The sequence below is a fragment of the Hyperoodon ampullatus genome, assembly GCF_949752795.1.
Source record: "Hyperoodon ampullatus genome assembly, chromosome: 3".
NCBI classification, from domain to species: Eukaryota; Metazoa; Chordata; class Mammalia; order Artiodactyla; family Ziphiidae; genus Hyperoodon; species Hyperoodon ampullatus.
In genome coordinates, this window is record NC_136916.1 from 101,252,383 (window position 1) to 101,276,202 (window position 23,820).

Sequence of the window (23,820 nt, forward strand, 5' to 3'; positions counted from 1 at the left end):
TAAACTATGAGGTTGGCACACAATTGAGATGTTCAGGCTAAAGACTAAGGTTTGTTATTTATCAGAGCCAGGACACAACTTTAAATTCTGGGTTTGTTTAGTTCTAAGCTACATAACCTTTGCAAATCAACCTAGTTTTCACCTGTGGAAAAGGGAAAAAATAAAATTAGTAGCCATTTCATTGAGTATATATTATGTGCTGTATAGTATATTAGACTTTTTTTTCACATGGTTTTATTACTGAAAACAGCACTCCTATGAGTTAGATGCTATTGTCATCTCCATTGTACAGATCAGTAATCTGAGGCTCCGAGAGTTTGCATGACTTAAGATCATGTAGCTACAAAGTGACAGAGCTAGGATTTGAACCAAGGGCAGTGTGTCTCCAAAGCTACTGCTTTTAATCAGTTATGCAATGCTGCTTTCACCGTGCCTCACTACAATATGTGCTTTACCTAGTTTTATAGTTAAGCTGTGTGTTTACTAAGTGCTTACTAAGTGCCATACTCTGTGCTAAGTGCTTTTTATGCATTATTTTATTTAACCATCTAACAAGCCTATGACATTGCTACTACTAATGTTTACATTTTACAGATGAGGAATCACTTAGGGGGTGAGTTACTTTTCCAAAGTCACAGAGCTGGGAAGTTGCAGAATTGGAATTTATGCTTTAAGTCTATCTGATTTCAGAGCCTATGCTCTTTTTTATTCTTAAAAGTCATTTTGAAGATTAAATAAGATAATTTCATCATTTTATTAACTTTAAGGCATAAAGCAAATTGTCTTTAATTAGTAGTGACAGTGTTCATATTTGTAGCAGCAGAATAACATAAAGGTGATGGTTGAACCCATGGACTGCATAAGCTATCCGAGGGAATAAATTGATAAAGAAGACTATAGAGAGAATCATGAGGGCTATTTATAATTTAGGAGCAGCAGGAGGGAAAGGAGTTGGAGAAGGCTAGCAATAACTTAGAAAATACAGTAACATGGAAGCCTAAGGAAAATAATCACAAAGATTTGAGACACCAGTTGTATCACATGCTACATAAAATTTGAAAAATATAAGGTCATTAGACAGTGTCCCAGCACATTGCTACTTATACTAAAAACCAGTAAACAGGACCACCATCCATCCAGTTTTGCAATGCAGAACTCTGGGAATTTTTCTTACTTTTTTTAAACTTTCTTCACTTCTCCAGTCACTTATTTCAGCCTAGAAAATCTCTCTCAAAATATCTGCCCTCTCCTCTCCATCCTCACTGCTACTTCTCCAGTTCAGGAAAGCTTTACCTCCTGCCTAGATTCCTCCAGCAACTTCTCAGTTCCTTCTGCTTCTTGACTTACTGCCCTCCAGCCCGTTCTCCACTGTGCAGCCAGAATGATGTTTCTAAAAGACAAATGAGATTAGGTCAGTTTTCTGTTTAATCCTCATGGGTTCTCAATGACGTGAGGATAATAACTTAGTATGGCATATGAAGCCCCATAACATCTGTCCTCTTTCTAGTTTTTCAGCCTCACCTCTCCACTATTACTCATCTAGTTATGTTTCAGCTATGCCAAACTTACTTCAGTTTCTAGTACCCATCGTGTGCTCTGGGACTTAACACATGCTGTTCCTTCTGGAACAGTTTTCTTCTCTCCTGCCTTCTCTCTCTCTCTCCCCTCACCCTCTCCCTCTTTCTCTTTCCCTCTCTCTCTCTCCAGACTTTCCTGGTTAACTCATCCTTCAGATTCTTTGAGAAGCCTTTTGAGTTCCTTCCAGTTAGGTCCCCTGCTTTATACTCCCACTGCATCTCATGCATCTACCAAAGCAATCCCTACCCTTTATTGTAATTGCTTATTTAACTTTATGTCTGTACCTCCAGACAGTAAGCTGTTTTATGCAGAATTTATGTCTGCTCCTATTGTTATCCCCAGCACTTAAAACAATGCTAGACCTACCGTAGACATTCAATAAATACTTCTTTAATAAGTGCTATGAATGAATATATGCAGCATGAAATTATTTTGTATGTTAAATACATCATTTATATAATGAAATTGTGGTGAGTTTTTTAAACCTCATGGTTTTCTCTAGGTGGTAGGAGGGATGAGGGAAGTGCAATTTCATTTGGCCTTTTCTTTTTTTTTGTCAGTTTTAAGATTAGTAACAGCAAATGAGGTAGGTTTAAAAGAAAAAATATCTTGATTTAATAAGAAATTCTCACAATTATGGTTATTACAGTCTTTTAAAAGGATAAAAAAATTAAACAGAGAAATCATGATGCCCATAACCTTTTCAGTTCAATAATTAGTAGAGTTCAAATGGAGTTATTATGAATATGAATATTTATCTGTATGAATAAATGTGCCAGAAAAAATAGAATCATATAAGTAATTTCCTTTTCATTTACTACGAATTCACTTTTTAAGTGCTCAGACTCCAAGGCATTCTTATAAGCCATGAAATGACCCAAGTCAGCCACATCTGTTCAAAATGTGTTTTAGAAAGCTTATCTTAGCAATAGTTAGTTGTAAAATTAATGGTCACCTTCCATAAAAATTTTATCCAAAAGAGAACACAGCACAATTTAGATATATGTGAAGCAAGGAATATACTTGTATACAATGGAAATTGTAATATGAAACAAGTAAAAAATGATATTATTTTATCAAAAATAATTTAACTGGTTAGAAAACAGCAACATATTTCTTTTCAGCTGGTCAAGATCCTTTTGAAATTTTATTTTATTTTATTGATTGTGTTAGCTTTATACCTTTGTATTTATACAAAGGATGGGACCAGTTTGATGTCACACAAAATAACAGCTGTATTAATCATATCCAATGGCCATCTGATCTGAATCTTTTTCTATATAACATTCCCCAAATGGTTAAAAACGGGGGGAAAAATAGTGACATCCCTGATTCAGTGGGTAATGAGATAAGAAAAACATTGACAACCATGTGTAAATTTTATTCAGTTTTAGAGTTCCAAAAATAGAAAATTTTTATCCTATTTCTAACGATATAGAAAAAGCAATTAGTAACTTTCTCCTGATGCCGAAAGCTCAGCTTCTCTGTACACTAGTGCCGAATCAAATCTCGGAGACAGAGATTTGGGTGAAGTAGAAAAGGATAGCTTTATTACTTTGCCAGACAAAGGGAGACACAGTGGGCTCCTGCCTCGAAAAACTATGTGTCCCAACTTGGAGAGGATAGTGAGAAGTTTTATAGTAATGGTTCAAAGAGGGCGTGATCAGCTCGTGGACATTCTTCTGATGGGTTGGTGATAAGGTAAGTAGGAGTCAGCCTCATCAACCTTCAGGTTCCAACTGGTCTGGGGTCTGCATGCTTGTGGGCAGCATACCATCAGTAACCGTTAACTTCTCCCACCTGGAGGGGGTTTCAGTATCTGCAAAACAGCTCAAAGATATTATTGTGTGTATCCTTTGATGGGGAACCAGGACCTTGTGCCAAGGCTGCACTATTGTTTCTCTTGACTGTTTTGTTTCTCCCTTGTCTCATATCCCCTCCCTTCCCTAATTAACAACTGCTTGAATCTGCGTGTTGGAACTCAGGGAAGGTCATGGAGGCTGAATGAAGGCTATTTCCTGTAATCACAGAAATGGGAGACACAGAAAGGCTTTGTGCCCAGAAGGCCCACAGGGCCCTGCTCGGTATCACTCCTCCCTTTTACTTGATAATTCTGTTTGAGAATGGCTTACTTTCTGTCTGAAACTATACCTGTCAGTACATGCCAATTGGACCCTTTTCTGGGAGTATACAGGGTATCTGAACCATGGAGAAGACAGCCATTTGGTCATTGTGTACTATGTGCTACACACTGCTAGGAAAAAATTATGAGAGGGTTTAAGAAATTTAGAAACTTACAGTCTCATGAGAAACATTTAAATTCAAGGGGTACATAGTAATGCAATACAGAAATATGTCACAAGGCAGCATAGGACAATCCCACAGGCAGTAATAAGAGTGATTTCTATAAGTTGAAGAGAAGGAAATTGCCTGTTGGGGTTTATGTTTATCACATTATATTTCACTTTTTAAGATTTAATCTTTTGGGTTTTTTTTTTCAGCCAGTCAAGATTCTTTTGAATCTTTATTTTACTTTATTTTCCCATTCAGTGTATTAGCTTTATGTCTTGGTATTCTTGTGAATGATGGGACCAAATGGCTGAAGTCTTTGACTCTCAGTTTACAGAGCTTGATTTCCATTGAATAGGCAATGGTCAAACACCAAAAGTTTTTGAGTGGATGAATGCCATCTCATATTGTTAAGGAAAGTTATTGTGTTGATAACATGTAGGGTAGATTGGGACGGGTGAATATAAAGCAGGAAGACAAGAGATGATTGTAATAGTTCAAGTGCAAAGTGATCAGTAAGGATGTTAGAATGGAAGGGAGTGTGTACATTTTCTCATTCACTGCCATATGCCTAGTGTATAGAAGAGCATCTGGCACTTAATAAGTACTGAGTGAATATTTGTAGATTCAATAAATGAATTCATGAAAATTTTAAAATATAGACTGTGTGGCAGAAGGAAAGGAAGGAATTAAGTTCTACTCCAGTATTTTAAGTTTGATTGAACAGAAATTGAGCAGGGAGAGATGGTTTTGAGGAAAAAATAAAGAACTGTGTTTTATTCACGTTGAAGTAAGACAACAATGCTCCCAAGTAAAACACTCAATAAACGTTTGTTATGGGGGGAGCGAATACATCGGAGAGAGGTTGATGGCTGGGGTTTTCACTTCGAGAGCCATTTGCAGTAGAGGTAATAGATATAGTAGGGGTCATGGTCCTCAAAGATGGGAGTATATAGATAAAGAGCAGAAGGTCCAAGGGAATAACAAATTAATAGAGAAAAGATAACATATGTCGACTGCTTCCTGTGCACTAGGCACTGGGTTAAAAGTACGTATTATATCTTCTAGTACAACATCCCCCGAAGGGCAGGTATTACCTAGGGAAATGGAAATTCAGAGAACTTAATCAATTCATCCCAGGTCCAGTACTCAGTAAGTGCTGGGGCTAGAATATGAACCTACAGCTGTCTATCCCTAGTTTTCCAACTGTGCTAAAATTACTCTCTGTTCATAAATTTTGTCTATCTTTTCCAATAAATCTTTAATGTATTTATAGTAGTTATGTTTAAAGTCCTTATTTACTGGGTTCAATATTCGGTTAATATGTGGGTCTGTTTCTGTTTTGTTTGCTTTTCTCTTGATTACAGGTCACATTTTTAACTTTTTCACTGTTCATCTAATTTGTTTTCTATATATTATGCTAGATATTGAATAAAAAAGAACAGTAGAGACTGAAGTAAATATTCACTTCAGAAAAGTCACACCCCTTCCTCTGTCTGACAGCTAGTTTGTGGTGTTTATTCTCTTTAGTCTAATCTCCAGTTGAGCTGGGTCTGGTTTGAGTTGTTTCAGTTTGCTATGTGTTTGAAATGTTTTGAAAGCAGGATAAGGTCTCTCCCTTTATCAGGGCATGTGATCTGTGCTCCAGTGAGTCTAGAGATCTCTCTCTCTTTTTCCTCCCTACCCTGTCCCCCTGCTTTAAAGTCCTGCTACCAGTTTTGTTTTTTTTGTTTGTTTGTTTGTTTTTGCCTTTTCAAGAGCTCACTGCTCTTGGCCTTTCCCTCTCTCCTCTCTGGCTTTCCAAGTCTTGGCTGAAATCTCTCTGTCTTCCTGCCCTGTCACCAGTCCTTGGTACAGTGAAAGTTCAGTAGAAAAGACTTGATGGGCAGGTGTTCTCAAGGGAATCTCTCTCCCCTTTTCTGCCCTGGCCCTAACTCTCTGCATGTAGCTACTGTGTACACTTAGTTAAGACTGTGAAAAAGAACTGGCAGGCTATACACACTCCCTGGGTCTCCTCAGGACTCTAATAATCCATCACAGAAGTCCACAGATGGCCATAAGAGTTTGGCTTTTTGTATATGCTGATAGACGTCCCTCATCTATGGAGGTTTGCTTCTACTCTGTCTGTTCCCCCATTAGGAAAATGACCATGGATCTTCACTCATCTAGGAAAGGCTTACCCTGATCTTCAGTTAGTTCATCCAGACTTCTTTGCATTCTTGGATCTCTGTAGGTAAAACACAAAGGCATGGTTTTGTAGCCTGTCTGGCATTTTTTGGTGTTACGGTGATAACAACTGTCTACTTCCACTTTTTACATACTAACTGAAACTATTTAACAATGTTTTAATCATTAATGGACATTAGACCTTAATGGTCAAATAGCAATATGAAAAATATTTTTTATTTTTCAATATAGATTGCTATCGTTTGTACTTAAATTATGGAAAGAATCATGATAATTCAGTGAGAAACTAAACCTTAGAAAAACTGTTACCTATTTAGTATTTTCAATTACAATGAAATTAACAGAGAAACTTAATCAAAGTGAACTGTAAAAACTGTATTTGGAGTGATTAAGTGCTGGCATACAATAATGCTAATTTTGAGTTGAAACCCAAACACAGACCTGAAACATGTTAGAATAAAGTTGCTACTTTCTGTGAATAGTGTAGATATGAGTAACACTGGCCTACATGTTTTAGAAAAGTAAATTGAATGTTGTGTACCACAAATATGTCTCTGGAATGTACACATCTGAATTCTCTACTTACCTAAACTGACCCTTTTTTAATCACATGCATACATCATGCTTTTGTGCTACCAGGATGTTGATTTCTAACAGGGTGCTATGTCTTAGATAAAGAAAATGGCTTAAAGAAAGTGGCTAGCATAAACTTTGCTTCTGGAGGTCTCTCAGGACATCAAAGGGACTTGGAATTGGCTAAAAGTTAGCCAATAAAGATCGAATTTTCTAAATACTTGCCTCTACTAGAGCTTGAAGCTAGTAGAGTTTAGAGGGGCTGCAAAAGACCTCCTAAGGATTCACAGACTACTTCTTGGTTCATCAGCCATAAAAACCACTGGGCTCTTTACCCAAATTTCTTAACTTAGAATCTGTGTCCATGCTGGTGAACCAGTAGTAGTGGGGAGAAGAGATTGCACATATTATTTATAGAAGCGACATCAATGTTTCATCATATTGTGGTATTAAAATATAAGGTGCAGTATATTTAGGAAGCTTCCGGAGACCAGGGACATTGTATTGTTTACTTTTGGATCTTTTTCATCTAGCAAGACCTGCCAAATAATCACTGTTAAATAAGTATTTGTTGAAGAACTGATTGGATGAATATTATGGAAATATTTTACGTGAACTGGAAATATCACTGAATGCATCCATATTTAGATTTCCTAGTACTATGTTGGATTAACATAGCAGCTTGCATTACTTTTACTAGGGACTAATAGAAGGATATCAATAGGATAACAGCCATGCCAACTTTAATTTTTAAAAATCCAAGGGCTTCCCTGGTGGCGCAGTGGTTGAGAGTTCGCCTGCCAATGCAGGGGACGCGGGTTTGTGCCCCAGTCCGGGAAGATCCCACATGCCGCGGAGCGGCTGGGTCCGTGAGCCATGGCCACTGAGCCTGCGCGTCTGGAGCCTGTGCTCCGCAACGGGAGAGCCCACAACAGTGAGAGGCCCGCATACCGCAAAAAAAAAAAAAAAAAAAAAAAAAAAAAAAAAATCCAGTTATTCTTTGGTGGTAGATTATAGAAATTTTGCAAAACTTCAGTGAAACATTTTCTAATAAAAGGAAGCCAGTGATTGTTAAGGTATACTCCCACATAAGAAGACTGTCCATAAAGGTGAGAGTAGAAGGTTCACTTGGTAGACAGTTGCTAGAATGGGAAGACCAGTGAAGGGAGATCAGCACAGAAGGGGTTGGGCACCAGCTGACAGAACAAGGAAACACCCCTGAAATCCACATCCCATTATTGTTCCTACATTTTTTATTGCAAAGCAGACATTAATTTAATTTGGTTTGCTACGGTAATGTATTCCTGTTATCTGCTCTCATAAGGACCAGCTGCCGTAATTCTGCCTTGCTGATTCCCTACTTCATTTATCTACTTTGCTCTTGTGAGTTCTTATAGAAAATGCCACCCCATTTTCTTTCCTTCACTTTTCTTGCTGTTGGGCTTTACAGGTCATCCACATTACTATTGATCCTTAGAGGGAGTGGTAGAATTTTCATAGATGTGTGCTTTAAATCCCGAAGGGCATGTAGTCAGTAGTTGAAATGTAATGGATTTGGGAGGTAGCACAACCACAAAAATAACCAAATAAATAAATGTGTAACTGTGCAGGTAAAACCGAAGACTTAGGCCACAGCCCCAGCACTGGCAGTAACAGAGAACATCAGTGGAGTCGCTCTTCCTTTGGGCTTGAGGACTTTGGGCTGGGAGAGACTGTAAGCAGGGAAAGCTATGAAATTCAGAATGAAGGAGATGGAATCATAGTGATAAAGCCTCCGCACAAGAGCAGAAAGATTCTTTGGCACAGCCAGTGAGAGTGCTCCCCAGCACTGATTCCAGCCATGTACCAACCAGATAAGAGATGATTTTACTCTCAGTATCAGGATCATTTAAATAACACAGCTTATATTCAATGCAAAGCACAGGGAATTTTTTTGTTTCTTTGCTTATTTTTTTTGTGTTTTAATTTCAGGTTTAATCAGACAACATTATAAGCTATCCCAACCTTTCTGGGAGTTATACTTTCCTAGGGCTTATCTGCAGCGTTGGAACTTCATTAGTTCTTGATACCCTTGGAACTTCACTATTAATAATAACCTTAAGCATAATAACCATGTTTATGACTTCTTTGTGTGCGCAGGCCCAAGGAAAGGCCTTAGATTACATTCCCTGTGTCTCTGAGAAATGCTCTAAAGACAACCTTTTTTTCCCTTCTACATATAGGTCAAAGGGCAGGGGAAAGCACAGTTTGGCTGCATATATTCTCATTTACTACGTAATTACTTAGTATCTTTCCTCCTTAGCCTCCCTTTGAAGCTAAAGCTAGTGGCATTCCTAAACTTTATAGTAATCATTAAGCTTTCTCATTATACACAAAAATGTTGGTCCCTTACATCTTTTTATAAGGTTTTGGTGATTATTAAAAATGCTATGCTTTATGATAACATTTTTCATATGGTTTTAAACACATATTTTAAGCAGAAATATACAGTTATTTTCCTGTAGCTCACCATCTATTTTGGAATTAAAGTTTCTGGCATGGATATTTTTTAGGACAAAATAAGTTAAGTGAGCATTTTTGCTAACTAATTTTAAGATTCCTGTTTCTTTCTTTCTTTTTCTTTTTTTCCCCTATTTTCAGCTTTCTAAGAAGTACGGAGTCCATGTTTGTGGAGAAGGTGGAGAGTATGAAACGTTCACTTTGGATTGCCCTCTATTTAAGAAGAAAATAATTGTGTAAGATATCATTTCAGCATTTTCTTCCCCTTCCTCAAATTTAAGTAATGGAAGCAACGTAACATTAAGCTGGAGGCAACTTTTGTTAAGAGAAATAGAACATGTCCTCCAAGTTCACAAACACTCAATTTGTTTAATACCAATGAAGTCGTCTGAATACCTAAATCAATACATGACAAGACGAGGCCTTCATAGAAGCCTATAAACTTTTTAGACATTGCACTTTCATTTACTTGCTGATTATGGCCTGCAGTAAAACTGGTACCTACACACTGACACTTTTATCCTTTCATGAAGTGTGAATTGCCTGTGTTATTTATCTTTCATTACAGCTACATTTGATAAGCTGCCACATCAGTAGCCTGTGGGTTCCATTAACTCTGTTCTCTTTTTCCTTTTTCTTGGCTTTAATAACTTAGAATGGTAATACTAAACATTTCTCTTCAATTATTTGGAGTTATTTTTACATATAAACTTTGTTTTTAAATGAATTCTGTTTTATGGTGAATAGTGTGATTTCTTTGCCGTAAATTGTTAAAATTCGTGTAGCAAAAAATAGGAACTTTCTTCAGTTTGTTAACATTATTATCCATACTCTAATTTATATCACTCTTCTCATATGCTAAGAGAGCACTTTATTTGCTTTTCCTAAGTTCTTCAGCTTCTTGAAAAGGTTGTCAGAATTATGCTTGATTTCAGAAACCTCATCTGATGAAAGACTAGAATCTTGTATCGAATGGACAGCTTTAATATTTTCAACACTGAAAAGTGACTTCTTTGTACATATTAATAATGAGGGAAAGAACGTTCTAAGAAGTTAAGTTAACTCCAGGTGAATTTTCTAAAAATTACATTTATCTTGGGAAACATAGCCAAGACCTTTTCATTACCCTATGCAATATTCACCCACTCTTGCTTCTCTCATTTCTTCTAACTTCTTTTCCATTAATAATCATCAAACATAATAATAATATATTTGGCAAATATATATCAAGTACCTATTATGTCTAAAGCATTCTACTGGGCACCACTGATGTTGAAACATAGTTCCTGTCTCCAGAAGGGTGGAAGGAAGACACATCTGCATAAAATTGTGACACAAAATGGTAGAGGATAAGAGTCAGAAGAATAAGTTCATAAACGGGAGGTATTTCTTCTGGCTTCAGTGATCACAAAACAATTCATTGAATGAACTGTGCCTTAGGCATTACTTCTATGAAATAATACTGTTTGGTTATTCAAGAAAAACATTTCCATGCTAGGGTGAAATTATAGTATAATAGGAAACTTGTAATATACTTATTAGACTAACCAAATTAGAAAAAAATAAAAAGCACAGTAAGAAAGAAGGCCAAAGAATAATACTCTTCCTGTTTATTGGACAACTTGAGGTCCTGGAGCACCCAGAAGTCTTTATGGACAACATAGAATTATAAGAAATGTACTGCTTTGTACTACATAACCATAAGGTTTATTTATCATAGTACTTTAGACCTGAAAAATGAATCTTTCACCTCATCATTGTGTAGATAGAGAAACCTTAACCTGACTGAGACAATGACATGATGGGAATTAACCATGCTATTGAAGAGAAGGATGTCAGGGAAGGTGTATTAGAACCCTCTAGTGCCAAAATGAGCTGTTCAGTTGAACTGGATAACCATTTGTTGAGGATAATTATGTGGGTGGAACTCTGCAAGCTGCCACCCTGCTCTGTAAAAGTTCTTCTGTAAGAATGGAGAGGCAAATCAGCAATACTGTAAGTGCTAACATACAAGTGTGTACCTTGAGAACAGAAGGGGAAGAACTGACATTTCTTTCTTACTCAGTTATCAGCTAATCACTAATCTGATTCTGATGCTTAAGCATGTTCTTTGATTTTTTTCTTCATAGGCTCTGCCTCACCTCAACTTCATAACTTTGTTATTCGATTTCTTTTCTCTAGATTGCCTTCCCATTTATCCCCACTTTGCTAAATCCTTCCATTTTTAAAGGCTTTGGTTGTTACTGCTTCCAGTGCTTGTCCTCATATCTGAACTCTCAGAACCCACAGTAGTAGGCACTGATAAACGTTAAATATCGTGGAATTAATTTTTCATTTATTGTTTAGTTTTAAATATCCTATTTCACTTTTATGTATTCCTTTCTTAGGTTATAACTAGAGGTTGTAGTAGTTGAATGGAAAACGAATGTCACCTACTATATACAAAGTCTTTCCTTCTCTTTAAAATAGAAAATGTCCTTATCATAGCTATCTGATAAGCACTAAATGTGATGATGTGAATGAATATGCATTGCACATTCTAAAACTGTATATAAATTAAAGTTATTTTATTTAGAGATAGTTTTCCATGTGACACAATTAAAAGATAAGTTTAGACCTGGTAACTACTTGTTAACAATTGACAATCATACTGGATCCTGTCAGTTAGAATGTATTTGCGGGGACAAAGTTAATAATTTCTCCTGTTATATTTGACATAGTAGTGATCTTCCACAGTTAGCATACAGCTAGTTGATTATTAGGAATCCCCTTTTAAATGTCTAATTCAAAATTTTATGTTAAAAAAGGGGACTATGAGGAGAAAAAAATAAACATTTGCATGCAAAATGACTTGATTATCATTAGGTGTGTTTTTTTTTTCCTAAAAACACAGATAGAATCTCTTGTATAATGAAATAATTTAGTAAATTAGGGTGGTTCTAGAAGTTTATTATGAGATACATTTTGCCCCGAATTCCAACTAACATTTTTAAAATCTTGTAGGAAACACTGGTATAACAGTCTTTGTGTGGAAGTAATCTTTTAAATTTCTGACTAGAACATTTTACAATTTACTTTTCACATCAATTAGGATGTGACTACTCACCTCCAGATGCAAATTTTTAGATCAGAAAATGAGGGTTTTTTCCTGAGGAGCCTTGACAAAAAGAATTACAGCCTAGTCTTTAAGAAAAGAGGACAACTGTAGGTCCTCAAATAAAAAACCTACTTTCTCGGCGTCCCTGGTGGCGCAGTGGTTAAGAATCCACCTGCCAATGCAGGGTACACGGGTTCGAGCCCTGGTCTAGGAAAATCCCACATGCCGCAGAGCAACTAAGCCCGTGAGCCACAACTGCTTAGCCTACGCTCTAGAGCCCGCGAGCCACGACTACTGAGCCTGCACACCTAGAACCTATGCTGTGCAACAAGTTACCACAGTGAGAAGCTCGTGCACTGCAACAAAGGGTGGCCCCCCTGCTCGCCACAACTAGAGAGAAGCCCATGCACAGCAATGAAGGCCCAACGCAGCCTAAAAGAAATAAATTTTTTTTTAAAAACCTACTTTCTTTTTATTTCTTACTTTGAAATATATGTGTATGCATATCAAAAGTAAGAACTAAAACACGGAGAATATAGCCAGTATTTTGAAAAAAAAAAAAGAACTAAAATCCCAATGTATTAATGAAGGTGATCATTTTCTTCTCACTGTTAATGGACACAATTTTAATGTCAATCTTTGATACAACCCCATATTTCCATTTGAATTGTCAATATTAATATACTACTGCTACAGAGTTGCTGTGTATGGGATGGATGGATGGATAGAAGAAACAATGGGAAGGAAGGAGGGATGAAAAGAAGAACAATTCTATGATTAAAACACTATGCACTCATTTTCCCCACTTCTCGTTTCTACCTATTCAAGACAGAACTCAGCCCAGAGCATCATAATATGGCATTTAGCCGTGAGGATGAATCAAGTACTTTCCTTATCTGCCTTCTCATATCTATTCTGTATCACTTGGGACTTTATTAGAATTTATGAACCATTTTCCTTATATTTAAATTTATATAATTATTTTTATTATGCTAGAGATAACCGTATATTGTTATTGGTATACATGTATGCTTATGTTCATGTATCCATATATATACAGTATGCATGTATGAAAATGTATGTATTCGTGTGAAGATAGGTAATTGAAAAATCAGTGTGGGTTTTTGATAGTGTCAGTAGTTACTGTGTAAATGTAAAGATACTTAACAAAGTTAAACTATACATTTGTTTATTCAACAAATGATTGAAAATAAGGCAGTGTGTTCTGCACTGAGCCAGAGGTGGAGTGTGGGGAGACGGGCAGACAAAGACGAACAAAACCTGGTCCCTCTTTAAGAAGGAAGACAAGCACACAGACACATAATTATAATATAGTGGATGTGTTATGAAAGGTCTGTAAATGCATTACCAAAGCACATAAAGCAGAAAACTAGCACTGTCTGAAGATGTCAGGCAAGCCTTCACAGAAATGATGCTGGAAATGTCCTGTGAGGAAAAGTGTGAGCCCACGGGGAATATCTGCATGCAGTTGTCTTTTCAGAGGGGAAGTAGGAACCAAGACCATGGCTGAGCCTCAAGAGAAAATTCAGTGTTTTGAAGTGAGAGGGTTAGGGCCTGATCTCTTAATTTGAGAGAGAGCCTGTAGTCAGGGAAGAGAGACTCAGACCTGACTCAGCCAGCTGCCCTTTTGAAGTCGTAACTAGAGATAAGCCTAACGCAGCAATGAAAGGGAGCATGGGATCCAGCTCTTGGTTACTGAGAAACCTCAGTTGTGTAAGAGGAAGGGGCTGCACTGATTACTTGTATTAATAGGGAAAGTGGAGGAGGGTAGCCAACTGGAAAGCATTTTTGCTGTTGTAGAGTTGTTCTTAATTTTCTGGGTCTCTCTGAGGGTATTCCAACAGATTCTGCTCTAGGTTTCAGAGAAATCCATGAAGCAGACAGAAACCAGAGACCCTTGAAAGTTGAGTTTCAGGTGATAGTTTATGAAAGAAAAGCAGAGCAGTAGTGGTATTATTCTGTTTGAAGCTAAAAGCCATTGATTTGAATCTATTATCTGTCTCCCAGTTGATTCTGGCTTTGTATAACTGAATGAAATGACGATAGTCAATTAGAGATTATGGATTTAATAGAATCCATCAAAACCATATTCCTCTTCATTTAGTGTTCAGAATGTTATATATTTTCTCTGGATAACAATCTTGATTCAGAATGCAGTAATTGTATCAATTAAGTGAGCTATTTGCTGTCAATCTTCTGTTTCTAGTGGGAATAACTGTCAAGAGAAAGGAGAGCCCGAAACCCTTTCCACTGACACATCACTGGTTCAGGTTAATCATGGTTTTGGTGTACCCATTGTCAAGGATATCAAGACCAAGCTGCCTACATCAGGCAATATTGAGGCTCAGGGTCAGTTTCCAAAGCTGGGATTGGGAACATAGAGATTGAAATTTAATGTAAGAATGAGGTCATACACAGGAACTAGAATTTGAATCTATTGAGGAACCAAGATAGGACCAGAACAGACAACTCTGCAGTAAACAGACAAGACAACTAGACTATAGTTATCAAGACAGAGAGGCAGGTGGTAGAAAGCAAGAGGGTCTCCTCTTTTCTTTCTCTTTCTCCTCTTGTTCATTATACATTGAGGCATCTTTCAGTTAGATAGTCTGTGAAGGCAGGTTATTACTTTCTTTCATGATCCCGACTCTTTAATGATTTTATTTCTATTATAATATTTTTCTTTTAAAGTCATAGAAGCCTGTTTTAATGTAATTTTTTAAAGCACTAACAAGATACATATTTGATACTAACAGTTCATGAATGGTAGTTGATTTTTTTTTTACCATCAAACTGTTTTTTCTCTATCTCTGATCTTTCAAGTGAAAAGTAAGCATACTTTGCTCATGAAAATTTAATATATCGGATCCTAGTCTTTTGAGATTTCTTCTATTGTCGCTAAATAACTTTGCATTACAAAAGTTAATTCAAAAATATTTTACATTAGTGGAAAAGAATCAAAGTAAGAATTTATTTTGCTGAACAACAATGGTTAAAGTGCTAACAATGTACTAATATAAACATTGGAACTAGTTCCTAAGGCATTAAAGAGATATGAGAAATTTCTGCTTTTAGAATTTGAGTTAAAATACAAAAACACCATTGCTTTCTTAATAAACAACAATAAAAAATAATTGGTTATTAGAACTTAACACATAATCTTAGTTATTCATATGTGCTTTACAGGGTATCTTTGATAAAAGTTGAGTTAATTTACATGTATCCATATGGTGCCAGCAAGCAGTTCATACTATTTTACCTGAATGTGGTAATTGCTATGTCAGACAATCAATTTTAATAACAATGATATTGCAGTGTGAAGAGTTCATCTAGAGCTTAAAATCATCACCAGTACTCCCTTTGTGAAGGATAATTGAGATTTTGTGTGAAACACTGGATGAATTACCTCTTGAAAATGAAAAGAATAATGAAGATAAAGCACTACTGTTTAATGGTAGCCCATACCAACCAAATTTGTGAAGATGAAATTGAATAGAAGTTTCAAGTTGTAAAACTGTTTGGAGAGCTTTGAGTGAACCTGAAAGTTGAACTGTGTGTCCTCATAAAGATGAAAAGGTCTTTACTTATTTTTGAAAGTTTAATATTCTCAATCTTTTCCCCAATTAAATATTGGATTATTAAAAGTAGGTGTTAATCACTAATTATGTAGTAAATACGTATACAATAGTATACTAGTGGAAATAAATGAGGATTTTTGGTCTTTTCTAGTCACTAGTAGGAGCAACTTGCCACAAAACAGATTTTGCATAGTAGATAAATGTATTATAAATTTTTTTTATTTCAGGGATTCATCAGAAGTAGTCACACATTCAGCTGATGCATTTGCACCTGTGGCTTACCTACGCTTTTTAGAGTTGCACTTGGAGGACAAGGCAAGTAAATCTAAGATTCACAGTGATTTAAAGAGAAAATTGAGATATGTGCATTGTCTCTATAGATGTAATTCTATAACAACAAATGAAAGGGTAAAAAAAGTGATTTTTTTCAAATCCTCAATCAGTAACTAAGAATTCTGCAGATGTTTATAGTTTTAAGAGCTCTATATTATATAAAAGGTATTACATTGCTGAAGAGTTTGCAGTTCATTTGAAAAGGGAATCATATATACATTAATCAAGGAGAAGACAGGACGGTGTATAACCAAATATTAAATCATCTAGAAAATTAAGAATTAGGTTATTGAGCATCAGCCTTAGGGGAAAGGTTTGAGGATAAATTGGATCTTCATTATACAAAGTTTAAGAGGAGAAGAAAACGACAAATTAAAGCTTTTCCAAAAATATACAGGGGAACAGACGTACAAATGAAAGATGTAAAATGAAGCAAAAAGTGTGATAGTTTTATTTTAAATACATTGATTGTCAAAATACAGCAGAAGTCAATTTTAAAATGTTTTGTGGAATAGTTAAGGTCTAGATTAGACCCTGTGATTAAAAGCTCTGCTCCTTGAGGCATAAATGATTGGAAGAAGTCTGCATCTTTCGTGTTCTGTCATCAAGTGTCTTGAGGCACACCCACAGTCATATATATGATAGAGAATCTGAAGAACCATGAGAATTAATGATTGGCAAAGGAAGGAGAAAAATGGGAACCCCAGTAATCTCCCAATCAGCAAAAGTTTCCAAAAGTAGAGAATAATATTTGGTGCCATTTCTCTAGAAAAACTAGAAAAGACAAGGTTGAAAAGAGATGATTGAATTGGGCTGAAAGATGACTATTGGTGACCTTTTACCAAAAAACTGGTAAACCTCAAGAGAATGAAGCTAAACTATCCAGACATCTTTCAGACCTACTGAAAGGAGCCTCTTACTTCTAGGTCTCTGCTACTTTTGCTGCCATGGGCACACACAAAAAAATCGAAACCACCAAATTCTGGTTTAAATACATAAGCCATTATATGTTCACCTCTACCTAAATAGCTCAGTATTCACACTATTTTGGTATTGCTTTGGTCTTCTCTGTCCATTTGCCCCTTGCAGAAAAGAATGTTACTTCTTTAAGGTGCAGTACTCAGCGACACTGAATAAATATGGTGCATTTCCTTTTTTTTTCCCTTAGGTGTCCCCAGTACCTGACAACTGCAGAACATCTAATTATATACATAACTCTTGAAAAACATTTTTGTTACTAAGCTGGTATTTTTATATTTTAAAAATCACACAGCATTTTCTCAATTATTATGTCCCACATTTTCATTACACTTTTTTATTCTTAGAAATATTTATCTTTATCAGAAGTTGATAGAACCATTGATTAATTGGTTAACACATCCAATCCATGATCTCTGTGATTGGTACCTTCTTTTTTCCCCTTTTACTTCATCTGAAATCCTCATTTCTGTAACGTTTCTTCACTTTTATCACCCTGGTTTATTTTCCTCTCTCTTGTTCCTGCTTTCATCTCTGCCTATAGTATCCTAATGCAAAGGCATTTGAAAATGAGGATGAAAAGGTAGTCACTGTATTTAGCTAATCAAGTTTATTCTACCGGGCGTCACCATTTTTGTTTTGAATATATTCATTGTTTCAACATTATTGGACAATCAAGAAGAATACCATTAACTCTTACTGATTGTTTTATAACTGATTAAAAAATGCAGTTTTTCGGTATTACCTATGCTGACTTCAGACTACTTTTAGAGTTTGCAGCAAAATTGAGCAGAAGGTACAGAGAGTTCCCACACATGCTCAGCCCCCGCAGCTGTCAACATCCCACACCACAGCAGCACATTTGTTACAATCAAGGAATTTACACGGACACATCAGTATTACCCAAAGACCATAGTTACATGATGAGTCACTCTTGGTGTTGTACATTCTATGGGTTTGGACAAATGCATAATGCCTTGTATCTACCATTATAGTATAATACAGAATAGCTCTGCCTATTCATCCTTCCTTTTCCTCTAACCCCTGGTAACCTCTGATGTGTTTACTCTTGCCATAGTTTTCCCCTTTCCACAGCATCATGTAGTTGGAATCATTTAGTATGTTGCCATTTCAGATTGGCTTCTTTCACTTACTAATATGCATTTGGATTCCATTATGTCATTTCATGGCTTAACAGCTCATTTCTTTTTCTTTTTTTCTTAAGACAATTTTTTAGAGCAGTTTTCAGTTCACAGAAAAATTGGAGGGCAAGTACAGAAATTTCCCATTTACCCCCTGCACCCACATATGCATAGTCTTCCTCATTATCAACATCCCTCCCCAGAGGGGTACATTTGTTACAATTAATGAACCTACATTGCACATCGTAATCACTCAAAGTCATAGTTTACATTACAGTTCACTCTTGGCTTTGTACATTCTATAGATTACATGTATCCATCATTATGGTATCATACAGAATATTTTCACTGCCCTAAAAATCCTCCATGCTCCACCTTTCATCACTTACTACCTCCTACCCCTGGCAACCACTGATCTTTTTATTATCTCCATAGTTTTGCCTTTTCCAGAACGTCATATAGTTAGAATAATATGGTATGTGCCATTTTTAGATTGGCTTCTTTGACTTAGTAATATGCATTTAAGGTTCCTGCATGTCTTTTCGTAAGTTTTTAAATGCTTAATAATATTCCATTGTCTGGACATACCATAATGTATTTATCCTTTCACCTACTGAAGGACATCTTGGTTGCTTGAAGTTCTGGCAATTGTGAATAAAGCTTTTGTAAAACATCCATGTGCAAGTTTTTGTGTGGACATAAGTTTTCAACTCTATTGGGTAAATACCAAGGAGCGTGATTGCTGGATTATATGGTAAGAGTATATTTAATTTTACAAGAAACCACGAAACTGTCTTCCAAAGTGGCTGTACCCACCAGCAGTGAATGAGAGATCCTGTTGCTCCACATCCTTGCCAGCTTTTGGTGTTGTCAGTGTTTTGGACTTTCATCATTCTAATAGGTGTGTAATGGTATCTCATTGCTGTTTTATTTTATTTTTTTAATTATTTATTTATTTGGCACTCAGGATCTTTGTTGCCGCCTGCAGGATCTTTTAGTTGTGGTGCGCAGGATCTTGAGTTGTAGCATGTAAGCTCTTAGTTGCGGCATGTGGGATCTAGTTCCCTGACCAGGGATCAGACCCGGCCCCCTGCGTTGGGAGTGCAGAGTCTTAACCACTGGACCACCAGGGAAATCCCCTCCCCTCATTGCTGTTTTAATTTGCATTTCCCTCATGACGTATGACATGGAACATCTTTTCATGTATTTATTTGCTATCTCTATATCATATTTGGTGAGATGTCTGTTTAGATCTTTTGCCAATTTTTTATAAGAACTCTCTGTTTTTTATTATTGAGTTTTTAACAGTTTTCTATATATTTTGGAAATAGTTCTTTATCAGCTATGTCTTTTGCAAATATTTTCTCCTAGTCTGTGGCTTGTCTACTCATTCTTTTGCCAGTGTCTTTCACAGAGCAGAAGTTTTTAATTTTAATGAAGCCCAGCTTATTAATTATTATTTTGCTGGATCGTGCCTTTGGTGTTGTGTCTAAAAGTCATCACCAAACCCAGGGTCATCTAGGTTTTCTCCTATTTTATCTTCTAGGTTTTTTTTTTTTTTTTAGATGTTGGGGGTAGGAGTTTATTAATTAATTCATTTATTTTTGCTGTGTTGGGTCTTCATTTCTGTGCGAGGGCTTTCTCTAGTTGTGGCAAGCAGGGGCCACTCTTCATCGCGGTGCGCAGGCCTCTCACTATCGTGGCCTCTCTTGTTGTGGAGCATAGGCTCCAGACGCGCAGGCTCAGTAGTTGTGGCTCATGGACCTCGTTGCTCCGTGGCATGTGGGATCCTACCAGACCTGGGCTCAAACCCGTGTCCCCTGCATTAGCAGGCAGATTCTCAACCACTGCACCACCAGGGAAGCCCCATCTTCTAGGATTTTTATGGCTTTGCATTTTACAATTGGGTCTGTTATCCATTTTGACTTAATTTTTGTGAAAGGGTATAAGGTTTGCGTCTGCATTCATTTTTTTAATGTCTGCATATCTAATGGTTCTAGCACCATTTGTTGAAAAGACTATATTTTCTCCATTATATTGCCTTGCTCCTTTGTCAAAGATCAGTTGACTGTATTTGTGTGGACCTATTTTTGAGCTCTCTATTTTGTTCCATTGATTTGTTTGTGTATTCTCTTGCCAATACTGCAAAGTCTTAATTACTGTAGCTTTATAGTATGTCTTCAAGTCAGATAATGGCAGATTCTGACTTTGTTCTTCTCCTTCAATGCTGTGTTGACTATTCTAGGTCTTTTACCTTTCCATATAAACATTAGAGTCAGTTTTTTGATATCCACAAAATAACTTGCTAAGGTTTTGCATGGGACCACAATGAATCTATAGATCAAGTTGGAAAGAACTGACATCTTAAAAATATTGAATCCTACTATCCAAGGTCATGGAATATCTATTTATTTCATTCTTCTTTGATTTCTTTCATCAGAGTTTTATGTATATATGTATATGTATATGTGCTTAGACATCCTTTTTAATGTTCATTGTTCTAACTTAATCAGTTAAATGTTGCCTCCTTTAGGACTTTTTTTTTTTTTTTAATATCAAGCTTTGAGATGGCATTCTTAGGGTGAATCGGGAAAGAAATAAGTAAGAGTTCCTTTCCCAGAAATTTTATTACATCTTAATGGATTAGGTAAAGCATTGGCCAAGTCACCAGCTTTACTCCTGAGCCCACCCAGGTAGTAGAGAAGGGGATTCTATAGAGGGAAAATAAAGTATAATTAACAAAAGAAAGATGAATAAATGCTAGAGGGCAAAAATGACAGATACTCTTCCACATGTTTTATCAAATTCACATTGTTATCTTAAACTCATATTAACAAATTAATTAACACTCTACCCCAAATAATAGTGAGACCTCAAATGTATACTTTGAGTGCCACTCTGAAAATCCGTCCGTATCTGTTCCCTAAATTCCTTTAGTTTCTACTCACTTTATAACACATTTGCAATCTAGCTTGACCTCAATTACTTTGATGTTGGTCTTTTCTGTCTTCATAATTGTTAATCATTTTCCCTGATAATATTGACTACCGTCTCCTCAAAATTTTTTCCTATAATGTGTATATGTCATTGTACTATTCTGACTTTCCTTCCACTCTCTCAAGATTTCTTCTGTCTTCTTCAATAGCTTCTTTGCTTCTTACCTTCAGTATATATATATATATATATATATATATATATATATATATATATATATATATATATGTATATGCCTCAAGTTCTTTTTATGGCTCCATTTTATTCTTTGTCAGTATTTTCCCCGACAAAGACTGTGTCTTTTCCCACAAGTTTACTTTTAACCTCTATGCAGATAATTCTCAAGCACTCTCTTTCTGGACTTTCTACTACTATCTTTTTTTCCCCCTTAACTCTACATCCTTATTTCTGACTGCCTGCTGGACATGACTGCCAATAAGTATCAAGCTCATTATGTACAAACTTTGAAATCATTTTCCCCTCCAAGTGCACCTTTTCCTTGTTTTTTGTTATTTAACACAACTATTTTCCCCCTAGTAACTCAGGCACAGAAAAAACAAATCATCTCTTCTTTACCATGAACATTCAATTGGTTGTCTAATCCTTTATAAGTTAGTTTTAATGTCTTATACACCAGCGGCCCCCAACCTTTTTGGCACCAAGGGCCATTTTCGTGGAAGACAATTTTTCCACAGATGGGGGTGTGGGTGATTGTTCAGGCAGTAATGTGAGCGATGGGAAGCAGTGGGGAGAGACAGATGAAGCTTCACTCACTCGCACACCACTCACCTCCTACTGTGTGGCCCAGTTCCTAACAGGCCACGGACCGGTGCTGGTCTATGGCCCAGGGGTTGGGGACCTCTGTTGTACACTATTCCATCTCCGTGCCCATCTCTCTAGTTAAAGTTGTATCTTGCCCAAACTCTTGGACAAGATAGAACTTCTTTAAGTGGATTCCTTGCTTTTATTCTCCCCATATTCTACTTCATTGCCATATTAGATTTTTCTTTCTAGTTTTTGTTTCTCTGTACAAAAATCCATAATGGCACTACATTGTTTTCTCAATAAATAAGATGATTAGCTATGACATGTTGCCATAACATCCTTTTTCAGTCTCCCAGGACTCCCCCACATGTACCTTTGCTCTTGTAATACAGAACCACTGGAAAAGTCCCTTACCATGCCTTCTGCTTCTCTCCTCCCTTGCCTTTGCTTATTCTATCTGTCTTTTTTAACTGTTTACATCCTGTCCATGATGTATGACTGAATTCAAATACTCTTATACACTCAGCCACACCAGATGAACTGCCCTAATACTTTGTTTGTTCCTCTCTTGTGACCATTAATTTAAGCAGCTTATGTTATAGTTGATTAAGGACTTATTATTTCTACTAGATTGTAAATTTCTTAAAGACTCTTCTTTTTTCATCTTCACACCCCCTACAACAGCAACTAGTTCTGCAGTAAGAATTTTTTAATTTAACTGATTGTTATTTTCATACTTCATTTTTTCTTCTTACAGAATTTTATAAACGTGCTTCTATTTCATGTTTCATACCATTTAATGAAAGTCACTTTCTTATTTATTTTTCTTTTATCCTGTTAGAGAAAAATGCTCCAAGCAAACTGGAACATAAAATACAGCCTTTAGAGAGGTTGTTAGTGTAAAATTTATCACTAAGATTTGCACTTTATATATAATGACCCTTAAACTTTTCTATTGAATAATTAACCTATTTAAATGTTACCTTTCAGTTAAAATATTTATTTATGTGAGTGTAAAAATTATATCAACTAAACATGGAATCCCAAACAAAATAACTGAATAATGAAAAGCTCCAGGTTAAAAATGGGGAAATACATTAAAATTTCTTTTGGGGGCTCTGACTTTATTGCTTACGGCAAACTTGATGCTAAAATGAACCATACATCACTACTCTGACAGGCTTGAGAAAATGAAAAATACAAAGCTTTACATAAATCAGCCAACAGATCATATTAAAATGCATAACCTTTAACAGAAGAATAAAGAATTTTAACAATTCAGAAGCTCTTCCTTCCTTATGTAGTTGTTTTAGATTTTTCAAACAGCTTTATGAGAAATAATATTTCAAATTAATTATTGGCAAAGCCACTGCATTTATTAAGAGACAAGGTTCACGGAAATTTAGCCCCAATTTTACTAACGTACCCTACTATCACTTAGTACTTAATTTTGTTTTTTGTTGAAATAACCCATGGGACAATTATATATTTTATATAATTATAAAAGCTCATATTCCTACTAGTTGTAACTTTTAAAGACATCATAATTTCATGGACCATTCTTGGTCTTTCTTTTTATTTTGCTTTTTTTCAGAAACCTCATCAAATATTTTGAAAAAATTTATAACATTAAATCATCTCTGTGCTTTTATTTTTCTCTTCAATCCAACAAATATCTGTGAGCACCTACTCTATTTAAAAAACTGTTAGGCCTACATGGAATTGACTATAATTATGGACAGAATACAACATAATTCTAATTCTGATTTTAAATTGAAGTTATTAT

At 36.0% G+C, this 23,820-nt stretch overlaps 1 protein-coding gene across 1 annotated transcript in view; it reads left to right on the plus strand.

The window, feature by feature from the left end:
* DPH6 (diphthamine biosynthesis 6) overlaps positions 1 to 17,377 on the plus strand; it is a gene marked incomplete at both ends in the record, with an annotated part of 177,350 nt that extends 159,973 nt beyond the window's left edge. Inside the window, 3 exons of the mRNA XM_079700110.1 lie at positions 9,268 to 9,362; positions 16,050 to 16,137; positions 17,324 to 17,377. Of these exons, the coding sequence (XP_079556236.1) occupies positions 9,268 to 9,362; positions 16,050 to 16,137; positions 17,324 to 17,377 (237 nt within the window). The remainder of the gene's footprint in view (positions 1 to 9,267; positions 9,363 to 16,049; positions 16,138 to 17,323) is intronic.
* Between the last annotated feature and the right edge of the window lie 6,443 nt (positions 17,378 to 23,820).